At 38.4% G+C, this 14,005-nt stretch overlaps 1 protein-coding gene across 1 annotated transcript in view; it reads right to left on the reverse strand.

Annotated features, from left to right (window-relative positions):
• Positions 1–14,005, reverse strand: part of EPHX4 (epoxide hydrolase 4) — a 36,975-nt gene that overhangs the window by 19,436 nt on the left and 3,534 nt on the right. The window contains exons 3-4 of the mRNA XM_019957067.2: positions 7,067–7,224; positions 1,936–2,064 (exon numbers count right to left, since the gene is read on the reverse strand). Of these exons, the coding sequence (XP_019812626.2) occupies positions 1,936–2,064; positions 7,067–7,224 (287 nt within the window). The remainder of the gene's footprint in view (positions 1–1,935; positions 2,065–7,066; positions 7,225–14,005) is intronic.

Here is a 14,005-nt window from a genome sequence, read left to right on the forward strand (position 1 = left end):
TGCCTGAGCACAAATCAAAGCCGTAGCACGAAACAATACCACACTGTTTATAATACATCGTATTCTTCACACCACACACTTGCTGTAAATAAATACATAAAGTGAAGTGGCAGTTTCACTTATGAATGTGTTTGATGAAATAGCAAAAATTATTAATTTTATTAAATTTCTACCTTTTGTATGTGTCTTGTGATGCAGTTAGAAAATATATATACATATTTAAATATATAATATATATATAAGGCAGTTCTGTTGAATACCAGAATCAACGATTATCTAGAGGAAAAGCAATTCTTCAGCTGTTAAGTTGAATTAGCTGCCTTTTTAATAAAATATCATTTTTACTTGAGAGAATGACTAACAAACTATCATCAGTCAGACTTGGGTATTTAGCAGATAGTCTCCTGAAAATGAACAAAGCAAGCCTGTCATTTGAGGGAAAACAATCGGTGTTTGTTGTCAATTATCAAGTTCAAGCTTTCAAATGAAAATCAGAATTTTGGAAACTTGTATCTGCTACTGTGAGCTTGACAGCTTTTCTATAAAGACTTTTTTGATGAAACTGGGGTGATATTAATGAAAGTGATTCTTTGATATCATATACTGAAATGTGTCAATTTATCGAAGACCTGCATAACTCAATGAACCAACATCTTTCAATGCATGATGACTGCAAAATCATGCATAGGTAAAAAAAAAATCCATTCAAAGGGCTAGAGAGACCAATGGATTTTAATGTGACAGAATATGAAAAGTTCATTAATATGACATCAGATTGCACATTGTTACTAACCTTTAAGAAATCACCAATTTTTTTAGTTTGGTGTAGTATTAAAGGAGAATATCCACACTTATTTGAAAAGGTTATTAAAATACTCCTCCCTTTTCCAATTACAAATCTGTGTGAGGCCAGATTTCTTCATATACTTCAATTCAAACATTTGCAACAGATTGAATGTAGAAGCAGGTCTGAGAATCCAGCTGTCTTCTATTAAGCCAAAAATTAAAGAGGTTTGCAAAAATGTAAAATAATGACACTCTTCTCACTAAAATTTTGTTTTGGAAGATGTAGTTCATTTTCAGTAAAATGTTATACATGTTAATATGTACTGGATTAATTATTTTTTAATGAATGAATACATAAACATTTAGAAATTTCTCATTTTTAATTTCCAATACAGTCAATGCATATGGGTATAACTCATATAAACAAATGTTCAGTGGGGTCTTCAATAATTTTTAAAAGTATACTGCTACTGCTAAGTCACTTCAGTTGTGTCCAACTCCGTGCGACCCCATAGATGACAGCCCACCAGGCTCCCCTGTCCCTAGGATTCTCCAGGCAAGAACACTGGAATGGGTTGCCATTTCCTTCTCCAATGCATGAAAGTGAAAAGTGAAAGTGAAGTCGCTCAGTCATGTCGGACTCCTAGCGACCCCATGGACCGCAAGCCCACCAGGCTCCTCTGTCCATGGGATTTTCCAGGCAAGAGTACTGGAGTGGGGTGCCATTGCCTTCTCCATTTAAAAGTATAAAGGAGACCAAAAATTTGAGAACTGCTGCTTTAAAGAACGCTGCCATTCTTGATATTCAAAGCAGTCAAGCAAGAGGAAAATTTATTTCTAGGCTGTCAAGATTCTTTACTGTCAAAGTAATGTTACTGCATTTTTCCTTTAACTCTCCCCAAGTTAGCAGTAAAATGTCTTCTAAAAAAAATAAGATTATGCAAGCAAATATAAAGCTACACTTCCTTTGACTCTTCAGGAACATTTAAAGCCAAGATAACTGATATTTATGTGTGCTAATACCATAGTTTAGTCACTTAATTTAAAAAATATTACATTAATTGACTTTTACTGTTTTTAATCCAAGTGTCAGTGACAACAGTGAGTTGTCATGCTATCAAAGATGTCTTAATGGAAATTTAAACTCACCTGTAAATACATTTGGATGAGGGAAGTTAATAACAATAAGCTTCATCACCATTTCTGGATAACAGATGGCAATTAGCCAAGCAATCATGCCTCCCCAGTCATGGCCAATAAGAACACATTTGCTATACCCTGTAATTGAGAAATGAATGTTGACATCATTGAAATGGTGGGTGCATCATTACCGCATATATACTAGATATGTTTCTAAAACTAACCTTTCTACTCTCCTACCATAATTATGTACTTTCTGCAGATATTGAGTTTGGTGTTTACAAAACCTGTATGTATGAATCTGCTAGTGTAGTTTTTTTTTTTTTTAATTTTATTTTATTTTTAAACTTTACATAATTGTATTAGTTTTGCCAAATATCAAAATGAATCCGCCACAGGTATACATGTGTTCCCCATCCTGAACCCTCCTCCCTCCTCCCTCCCCATACCATCCCTCTGGGTCATCCCAGTGCACTAGCCCGAAGCATCCAGTATCGTGTATCGAACCTGGACTGGCAACTCGTTTCTTACATGATATTTTACATGTTTCAATGTCATTCTCCCAAATCTTCCCACCCTCTCCCTCTCCCACAGAGTCCATAAGACTGTTCTATACATCAGTGTCTCTTTTGCTGTCTCATACACAGGGTTATTGTTACCATCTTTCTAAATTCCATATATATGTGTTAGTATACTGTATTTATGTTTTTCCTTCTGGCTTACTTCACTCTGTATAATAGGCTCCAGTTTTATCCACCTCATTAGAACTGATTCAAATGTATTCTTTTTAATGGCTGAGTAATACTCCATTGTGTATATGTACCACGGCTTTCTTATCCATTCATCTGCTGATGGACATCTAGGTTGCTTCCATGTCCTGGCTATTATAAACAGTGCTGCGATGAACACTGGGGTACACGTGTCTCTTTCCCTTCTGGTTTCCTCAGTGTGTATGCCCAGCAGTGGGATTGCTGGATCATAAGGCAGTTCTATTTCCAGTTTTTTAAGGAATCTCCACACTGTTCTCCATAGTGGCTGTACTAGTTTGCATTCCCACCAACAGTGTAAGAGGGTTCCCTTTTCTCCACACCCTCTCCAGCATTTATTATTTGTAGACTTTTGGATCGCAGCCATTCTGACTGGTGTGAAATGGTACCTCATAGTGGTTTTGATTTGCATTTCTCTGATAATGAGTGATGTTGAGCATCTTTTCATGTGTTTGTTAGCCATCTGTATGTCTTCTTTGGAGAAATGTCTATTTAGTTCTTTGGCCCATTTTTTGATTGGGTCGTTTATTTTTCTGGAGTTGAGCTGTAGGAGTTGCTTGTATATTTTTGAGATTAGTTGTTTGTCAGTTGCTTCATTTGCTATTATTTTCTCCCATTCTGAAGGCTGTCTTTTCACCTTGCTAATAGTTTCCTTTGATGTGCAGAAGCTTTTAAGGTTAATTAGGTCCCATTTGTTTATTTTTGATTTTATTTCCAATATTCTGGGATGTGGGTCATAGAGGATCCTGCTGTGATGTATGTCAGAGAGTGTTTTGCCTATGTTCTCCTCTAGGAGTTTTATAGTTTCTGGTCTTACGTTTAGATCTTTAATCCATTTTGAGTTTATTTTTGTGTATGGTGTTAGAAAGTGGTCTAGTTTCATTCTTTTACAAGTGGTTGACCAGATTTCCCAGCACCACTTGTTAAAGAGATTGTCTTTAATCCATTGTATATTCTTGCCTCCTTTGTCAAAGATAAGGTGTCCATATGTGTGTGGATTTATCTCTGGGCTTTCTATTTTATTCCATTGATCTATATTTCTGTCTTTGTGCCAGTACCATACTGTCTTGATAACTGTGGCTTTGTAGTAGAGCCTTAAGTCAGGTAGGTTGATTCCTCCAGTTCCATTCTTCTTTCTCAAGATCGCTTTGGCTATTCGAGGTTTTTTGTATTTCCATACACATTGTGAAATTATTTGTTCTAGCTCTGTGAAGAATACTGTTGGTAGCTTGATAGGGATTGCGTTGAATCTATAAATTGCTTTGGGTAGTATACTCATTTTCACTATATTGATTCTTCCAATCCATGAACATGGTATATTTCTCCATCTATTAGTGTCCTCTTTGATTTCTTTCACCAGTGTTTTATAGTTTTCTATATATAGGTCTTTAGTTTCTTTAGGTAGATATATTCCTAAGTATTTTATTCTTTCCATTGCAATGGTGAATGGAATTGTTTCCTTAATTTCTCTTTCTGTTTTCTCATTATTAGTGTATAGGAATGCAAGGGATTTCTGTGTGTTGATTTTATATCCTGCAACTTTACTATAGTCATTGATTATTTCTAGTAATTTTCTGGTTCTTTGAAAGGATAAATAAAATTGACAAACCATTAGCCAGATTCATCAAGAAACAAAGGGAGAAAAATCAAATCAACAAAATTAGAAACGAAAATGGAGAGATCACAACAGACAACCCAGAAATACAAAGGATCATAAGAGACTACTATCAACAATTATATGCCAATAAAATGGACAACGTGGAAGAAATGGACAAATTCTTAGAAAAGTACAACTTTCCAAAACTCTACCAGGAAGAAATAGAAAATCTTAACAGACCCATCACAAGCATGGAAATTGAAACTGTAATCAAAAATCTTCCAGCAAACAAAAGCCCCGGTCCAGACGGCTTCACAGCTGAATTCTACCAAAAATTTAGAGAAGAGCTGACACCTATCCTGCTCAAACTCTTCCAAAAAATTGCAGAGGAAGGTAAACTTCTATGAGGCCACCATCACCCTAATACCAAAATCTGACAAAGATGCCACAAAAAAAAGAAAACTACAGGCCAATATCACTGATGAACATAGATGCAAAAATCCTTAAGAAAATTCTAGCAATCAGAATCCAACAACACATTAAAAAAATCATACACCATGACCAAGTGGGCTTTATCCCAGGGATGCAAGGATTCTTCAATATCCGCAAATCAATCAATGTAATACACCACATTAACAAATTGAAAAATAAAAACCATATGATTATCTCAATAGATGCAGAGAAAGCCTTTGACAAAATTCAACATCCATGTATGATAAAAACTCTCCAGAAAGCAGGAATAGAAGGAACATACCTCAACATAATAAAAGCTATATATGACAAACCCACTGCAAACATTATCCTCAATGGTGAAAAATTGAAAGCATTTCCTCTAAAGTCAGGAACAAGACAAGGGTGCCCACTTTCACCATTACTATTCAACATAGTTTTGGAAGTTTTGGCCAGAGCAATCAGAGCAGAAAAAGAAATAAAAGGAATCCAAATTGGAAAAGAAGAAGTAAAACTCTCACTATTTGCAGATGACATGATCCTCTACATAGAAAACCCTAAAGATTCAACCAGAAAATTACTAGTGTAGTTTTTTTTGAAAATTTAGATGCCCAGGTCCATTATAGACCTAAAGATTCAGAACTTCTCTTGGGAATTTATACTTAAAGAAAAAGTCTGAAATAGTTCAGCTCTGGTTACATAAACCTGAGTTTGGAAAACCATGGTAAAGACTACATATACCTAGGTCATAAGCAAGATTACATTATTCATTTGACTAGAAAATTGCATGATGACAAAATTAGGCCAAGTCTGACTGAATTACCACAAAATATGAATGATATATGGCTGTTGGAAATCACTGTCTCTGATTTTATTGTAATCACACTAAATTACAATGCTGTATTGACACCCCCAGACTGCATCCATTTTTTCTCCTCTAAAAATATTGACCTGATCTATGCTCTCATTGGGAGAAGGCAATGGCACCCCACTCCAGTACTGTTGCCTGGAAAATCCCATGGATGGAGGAGCCTGGTGGGCTGCAGTCCACGGGGTCGCTAAGAGTCAGACACGACTGAGTGACTTCACTCTCACTTTCCACTTTCATGCATTGGAGAAGGAAATGGCACCCCACTCCAGTGTTGTTGCCTGGAGAATCCCATGGATGGAGAAGCCTGGTAGGCTGCAGTCCATGGGGTTGCACAGAGTCGGACACAACTGAAGCGACTTGGCAGCAGCAGCAGCATGCTCTTATTAGACTCTTGTAGAAATGGGTCTTTGGTTTCATGGGTTTCTCACTATACTGGCTCTATAAACACACTGGGTTTTAGTCAAAAGGGATGCAGTGGATTAGATTATTGCTATAAAATATTTACTCCTCCTTTTCGTCTTCCCAGTGCATAAAGGTAGTATACTTTACCACCAAGCCCCCCCACCTTTTCTGGCCTGAGGCATGCAGGATCTTAGTTCCCCCAGCAGGGATAGAACCCGTGCTTCCTACAGTGGAAGCATGGAGTCTTAACCACTGGACCACCAGGGAAGTTTCTTTACTATCCATTTCATATTAGACTTGGCAGTGTGATTTGCTTTGGTTTCTTGGTGGCTGTATGACTTGATTTGGGGCTCAGTCATGTGACTTGCTTTTGACCAATGAGCAGTGACCAGAAACTTGAAATATGTTTTGCTATGGGGCTCATCCTCTTGCCACTTCAACCACAGTGAGAAGAAGAGCTTCCCCCAGGCAGCTTCTCTCCTTTAGCTGGGGCTGCAACCCAATTCACTCTGAGAAGTCAATCCTAGCTGGACCTGTGGCCTGAGGCTAAGACCCAGAAGGGTTCAGCCTAAGGTTGACCTGCAGATCCAGCATAGGAATGAATGCCTTTGACTGTATGTCACTGAGATTGGGGTGGTTTGTTACACAATATTATTGTGGCACTAACTGATCAATAAAAGATAATGCAAGTGTTTCTGCATCTAACAATATGTTTAAATGAATATTTAAGTGTGGGTTCTAAAGAAATAAACTTTCTGAGAACAAGAATCAAATTTCTAATAATTAGTTCTGAAAATAATAAATAGTATACATTAAGTCAGTTTTTAAAAACAAATTTTGAGAGTCACTTTTGGCTGGTAACTGAATAGTTATTCTGGATGTATAATTTTAAATTCCTTCTATAGATATTTTGAGTTGTATACGCCAAATGACAGGATCCAGATAACAGCTCAGGTAAATGGAAAGTACCATCCCAAGAAATGAGGTTATCAATTCACAATTTGTTGAATGTTAGTTCATTAAAAAGAATGAATACTATTTTTTAAAACCTACCTAAAGAGTCTAAAATATCCTTTATATCTGTAATTAGACAGTCCAATTTATAATTCTCTCGATGAACAGGAGCATCTGATTCTCCATAGCCTCTCAAATCCAGTGCTACAACTCTATATTCACTTTTAAATTCCCTTAGTTGGTGACGCCATGAATACCTGCAGAAAATAAGATATGTTAAAAATACCACACTAACGAATATAAAGAATACCATTACAGATTGTCTAAGTGGAAAACTGTAACTTCTCATTTTGGAGAAAGGTTATGTAGCCATGTGTGGGCAGGAAAGAAAAAACCTGTTTGAAAAGAAAGCACTCACATTATTAAAATTGACTTTTTTTTTTTTTTTTTTAAACCAGCTCCAGTGGGAATGTAACAAAGGGCGAGAATTTACTGAAACTACAAAATACCAGATACCCTTAAGAAATGTACCTAAGAAGTCAATTTTCTAAGCTTTGCTTATATAATGCTTACCACTATCACTTAGTCTGTGCCTATAAGTGCTTCTGTATATTGTACCATTTGATTCTTTCAAAAAACTTGGGACCTGCCCAGGGACCCAATCCTCGGGAGGCTGTCACGCCTCGACCTGCCCGGGTATTTGATCTCTAGGAGGCTGTCACGCCTCAGTCTGCCTGGGGATCTGCACCCTGACCCGGGGATGCCTGGCTCTCAGGTTGCAACAGTTCTGGGTAGGATGAACTTACATCATATCTATTCCCGTCCACGGTGGGCAAAACAAACCTCTTAATTATCTATTCCTGTCCACGGTGGGCAAACTAGCAATGAGTTACAAATCTCTTAATTCTACCCAGCATTGGTAACACTGGAGATCTTGGGGACACCCAAACTCCAGTCCGGGGGGTCCCAGGAGGTCATCACGACTTGACCTGCCTAGGGATCGGTCTTTGAGAGGCTGTCACGCCTTGAAGTGGGGAGATGCTGGTCAAAGGGTATAAACTTCCAGCTGGAATGAGTTCTGGGATCTCAAGTATCTGGGATCTCATGGTGATTATAGATAAAAATACTGTATCAGAGACTTGAACATTGCTACAAGAGTAGATCTTAAACACTCTCAGTATGAAAAAAAAAAAAAAAACTTGCAAGATGAAAATGTATTTTCCTAGAAGGGGGATTTTACTCAGCTTGCTGGTGCTGGTGCTGGTAAGTCGCTTCAGTCGTGTCCGACTCTGTGCGACCCCATAGACGGCAGCCTACCAGGCTCCCCCGTCCCTGGGATTCTCCAGGCAAGAACACTGGAGTGGGTTGCCATTTCCTTCTCCAATGCATGAAAGTGAAAAGTGAAAGTGAAGCTGCTCAGTCGTGTCAGACGCTTAGCGACCTCATGGACTGCAGCCTACCAGGCTCCCCCATCCATGGGATTTTCCAGGCAAGAGTACTAGAGTGGGGTGCCATTGCCTTCTCCGATAAAACAACTACTTAAGATAAATCTCTGAGACATCCCTGGAGACCCAGTGGTAAATGAGACAGGGTCCTTGGGGCTGGTGCACTGGGATGACCCAGAGGGATGGGAGGGGGAGAGAGGTGGGAGGGGAGTTCAGGATGGGGAACACATGTACACCCATGGTGGATTCATGTCAATGTATGGCAAAACCACTACAATATTGTAAAGTAATTAGCCTCCAATTAAAATAAGTAAATTTATATTAAAAAAAAAAAGAATCTGCCTGTCAGTGCCAGAGATACAGGTTCAATCCTTGGTCTGGGGAGATTCCACATGCTGAGGGGCAACTAAGCCCGTGTTCCACAATTAGAGAAGCCACCACAATGAGAGGCCCCAACACCACAACCAGAGAGCAGCCCCCATTCACAACAACTAAAGGAAGCCTACACGTAGCAATGAAGACACAGCACAGCCATAAATAAATAAATACATGAAATTTAAAGAAAAGAAAAAAGATAAACCTCTGCTTGCTAAAACAAAATTCTTCTGAGAAGATCCTGAACTATAAAGACAAGCAAGTGTGTGGTTAAAAACATTTAACAACAAAAATGGCCCAGGCACTGATCAATTAGAATGGCCCCAGGGACAGCCAGGTCCTGGAAGCTTGCTAGACCAGGTGTTCCCCTTATGCTTGATAATAAAACTGCAGAATTAATTGAAATACAGAGCTCCATGAGAGTTCCTTCTTCTAAGAAGCAAAATCATTATGGATAACAAACAGAAAAAGAGACTTGGATTTTTCAAAGTGACTCACTGTGTTATAGAACTCAAAATATGCATTAGAAGCATCTGCATGCACATCTGTTCATGGAAACACAGTATAAAATTATCTGACAAAGACAAATGGTAGATCATTGTCTGGAAAGATTTTTGGAGCACAATAGGAAAGAGAACAGAGTGATCTGAGATTATAAACCAATAATGAAGGGAGACTGCAATGAAAAATACACAAAACAATGAGAAGGAAGAAACAAATCGACCACTTTACATCAACAGCTAGATTATCAGGAAAGGTGTCAGACACATATTAGGATTTATGAATGGATAGAGTCTTTGGTCTATTACTAGGATATCTATGATTTGTGAAAATCTGCAAAAGCACTGCCAATGAACATGGATTTGAAAACTTTAACAAAAGTGTCTTTCTTAATAACCCAGATAATCTCTCTGGGTTGTAATAAACAACAGAAGCAGTTTGATTCCTTAGAAGATGCTCATCTGTCAACACATGTGATTTTATTTTTTCATGTTGTCGTTGTTGTTCAGTTGCCCAGTCTTGCCTGATGCTTTGTGACCCCATGGACTGTGGCACGCCAGGCTTCCCTGTCCCTCACCATCTCCAGGGGTTTGTACTCCCAGTCTCCTGCATTGCAAGCCGATTCTTTACTCTCTGAGCCACCAGAGAAGCCCTAAAAGGGGATGCCATGGCTGCATGGGCCAGGAATCGAACCTGGGCCTCCCATGTGGCTGGCGAGAATTCTGCCACTGAAGCACTCATGCACCTATTTTCTCATAGCCTTACTTAATATTTTGAATTGATTTTTTTTTATGTCTTTGTAACTGAAGCCTAATTCTTTCTTCTTTATAATCCTTCATACCCAATCAATAAAGTTCAGTAAATTTAACCTCTTAAATATTAATATTTCCTTAATCACTTTTCCTATCCATCCCTGATATCATTACCTTCATTCGGGCATCCATTTATGCAGCAGCCATTGATTGGTCTAATTGTGTGTTTCATTCCCCTTGGCTCTATTTTCTATAAAACCAGAGTGACGTAATAAAAACAAACTCTTTCTTGACTCTCAGTTACTCACGACATGAAGCCCAAGCAGGTTATTTTGGCAGGTAAAACCTCTAAGATTTGACCTTCCTAATCTTCCAGCTTGACTACCTTATACCCTCTATCATTTGCTATATCATAAAAAAGGGCTAACATCTATATCTGTCTTATTACATGCCAGGCACAATTCTAAGTGCTTCACATATAGCAATGCTGATCTTCAAAATAGTAGTATTAAAGTAAGTACTATTATTATCCCCATTTTACAGATGAAGAAACCAAGGTACAGATTGGTTTGTGGATGTGCTGAAAGTCACAGAGTTAGCAAATAGCAGAGCCAGGATCCAAACCCAGGTGGTCTAGCCTGAGAACCCATGCTATGCTGCCCCTGCAGCACTTATCTGCTTGCAGTGAATAAACATGGGTCTTGTTTTCATGACTTCGTTTACATAATTTCCTTTTTCTGAAACTTCGTCGCTCCTCAGCATTTCCCTCCTCCCCACAACCCCTGTCCTTCACCCCTCACTGAACTCCTCTTGCTGGGCATCTTCTCTTCTAGGAGACTTCCCAGGTTCCCTCCTTCACAGGTGGGTTGGCTGGCCCCTTCCATATTCTTCCATTTGTCTGCACACTCTTCAGTGCACTGGGCATGTGCTTTACACTAATCTGTGGGTGCCTGGACTGTGCCACTTGACTGTGAGCTCGTTGAATTGCCTGGCAGATGTGAAGATGCTCAATAAAGATTTGTCGACTGAGTAAAACAATGGAAAAACGAAAGCACTGAATTATGATAGTGCTAGAGATACCAGTTGTTCAGTAAAACTCTGTCCCAAGTTCAAACTCAAGTTCAAACCTTGAGACAACTCTGAACTAAAGTTCCCAGATTCCTCTTGGGGGAATTTATATTCAATTTCTACTAAAATGTGCATTGTTTTAATATCCTAAGTACCTGTGTCTTTGTTTAGAATTCATTTAAGTAGAGATGTCAAGGTAGAAATTTGACTCAAAATAATGTGTACAGTCCTATAGCATTTTACATTTAATGTAAACATAATACCTGCATATATTATTATGCTATTAATAATTTAAATTGCCTTCCAAATAAATCCAAATATTTCTAGTATCAATGAGTGGGGCCAAACAATATCTTAAACATTTCTAGGGATATTTAAAGGCTGCAACTGCTATCTTAATAAATTACAAAATAATTTTTAAATGTAATCTTCCTAGAGTTCATAAATAAAGCATATTTGATTTACACATTAACTCTAAACTGAAAAAGAAATCACCCCAGTGATACACTGATGAGCATGTCATTCACATGAATAAAACAAAATAACCCCCTTGATACAAAAATGAAACATAAAATCAGTAACTCCTGAAAATATTATAAATAAACAAAACTAGCTATTTTCATGCACACTGTTCCCCTCCTTCCCCACCCAGTTGCTCTGTTGTTGTTTAGTCGCTCAGTCGTGTCTGACTCTTTGCTAACCCATGGACTGTAGCCCACCAGGCTCCTCTGTCCGTGGAATTTCGCAAGCAAGAATACTGGAGTGGGTTGCCATTTCTGTCTGCAGGGGATCTTCCCCACCCAGAGACTGAACTTGAGTCTCCTGCATTGCAGGCAGATTCTTTACCACTGAGTCACCTGGGAAGCTCAAGCAGAGGACACTTCACAAAAAGCAACTTCTTTCTTAGTTATTCTTAACACAAGGAGGGCTCCTCGTTTACCAGGCTAGCCTCTTTGAGATGCAGAGTATACTCTTCCCTTTTACAATGGAGAAAAAGCCACAGTCATCAGGCTCTGTGCTCAGCTGCATGCATGAAGAGCCCTTACTTGCCTGAGCACTTGAGTAATGACGAGTGTGTCCCATACAGCTGGTGTTATTGCCAGAAACTGCCTGCATCAGCTCAAAATATTTTTAAAAGCAATGCAAATTGAGGTGGAGATGGAGGGGGGAGAAAATCATCTGTGACCGCCTTATTTGGCACTAATTTAGCTAAAGGACTCATAGATCTGTATATTGTTTGATGTTTCCTCTATATTTTAAGAAGACCCAGAATTTTATTCTGTGTAACATCTAATAGTATATATTAAACATCACCAATTCTCAACAGCTGTTCTTAGTTAATGATGATAAATGCAAATAATACCTTATATTTGTATAATGATTTTCTGTTTAAAAAGCATTTTTACACACATTGCCAGTTTATGATTATTTTGTTTTCACTGTATCAAATAATCTGACCTACTTGATCTACAATATTATAAATTTATGTGCATTTAGGCAAAACTTGATTAATAAAGGGATATTTACATGGGCAATATAAATTGAAATTGGTTCAAAATGCCAAAGCTTTTTGGCTCTTAAAAAAAAAAGGAGGGCCTCCCAGGTGGCTCAGGGATAAAGAGTCTGCCTGCCCATGTAGGAATCCCTGGAGACTTGGATTTGATCTCTGGGTTAGGAGGATCCCTGGAGGAGGAAATGACAACAAACTCCAGTACTCTTGACTGGAGAACTCCATGGACAGAGGAGCCTTGTGGGCTACAGTCCACAGGGTTGCAAAGAGTCGAACATGACTGAGAGACTGAGCATGCAAGCATAATAGGGGAAAAGTGCAAGAGAAAGGGCTTTTGGAAACAGAAGAAGGAAAGTCTAAGAGAGATTTGAAATGGTTTAATCAAAACACCGTTATCCTAAATTCTGATTTGAACTGACTTTTTCCTGAATGGAGTTCATTAATGGAATTGACTAGATTGCATAATGAGTAACAGTGGTAATTCGGAAGGAAGACAAAATGTCAACATAGAGATCTCGGTTTAGGGTATGACTTACACAAACAGAAGTCTCAGCAACTAAGCGGCTGAGCCAGAATTCACTGCCCATATTACTTTATGCAGATTTGATTAATACTTTAGACTAACATTTTATTTGTAAGCCAGTCATGTCATAGGGTCTTCCCAGGTGGTGCCAGTGGTAAAGAACCTGCCTGCCAGTGCAGGAGATGTAAGAGACAAAGTTTCTATCTCTGGGTCGGGAAGATCCCCTGGAGGAGAGCAGGGCAACCCACTCCAGTATTCCTGCCTAGAGAATCCTATGGACAGAGGAGCCTGGTGGCCAACCATCCATGAGGTTGCAAAGAGTCAGACACGATTGAAGCGACTTAGCATGCTGGCATGTCATAGACTTTTTGCTCTAGAAAAATGATGAACTAGATGGGTTTTTGCCCTCCTCCATTCTCTTCTTCAATGCCTAACACTTCCTAGTGCACTAGCAATCTATTAATAAAGGCCCTTTTACTCTAAAAGTATTAACTAAATATTCTTTCAGAGCTAGATGCATTTTAAATTAGGAATTCGGATGACACAAAATCTTTAGAATTCTAAAGGAAGTGAGGAATATGTAATGTGGAATTCTAGGTGTTAAGAGCAAAAGTAAAGGAGAAATTTCCTAGAACTTTAAAAACATACCACACATCTACATTTAAGTCAGTTTAGAGAATATAATTTTTTGGTCCATTTTTCCATTTCAAGATCATAACCCTAAGTTAGCAAAAATCTGATTTTCTTTTTACCACCTTAATATGTACCATCTTTTAAAAGATATTCATTTTTTTAAAGTTTCATCGTGTGTTGTTTCATCTGTACTTATTTGGTTCTGTGGGGTTCAAAGGGGAACAGAGTATT

The sequence above is a fragment of the Bos indicus genome, chromosome 3 (genome assembly GCF_029378745.1).
Source record: "Bos indicus isolate NIAB-ARS_2022 breed Sahiwal x Tharparkar chromosome 3, NIAB-ARS_B.indTharparkar_mat_pri_1.0, whole genome shotgun sequence".
NCBI classification, from domain to species: domain Eukaryota; kingdom Metazoa; phylum Chordata; class Mammalia; order Artiodactyla; family Bovidae; genus Bos; species Bos indicus.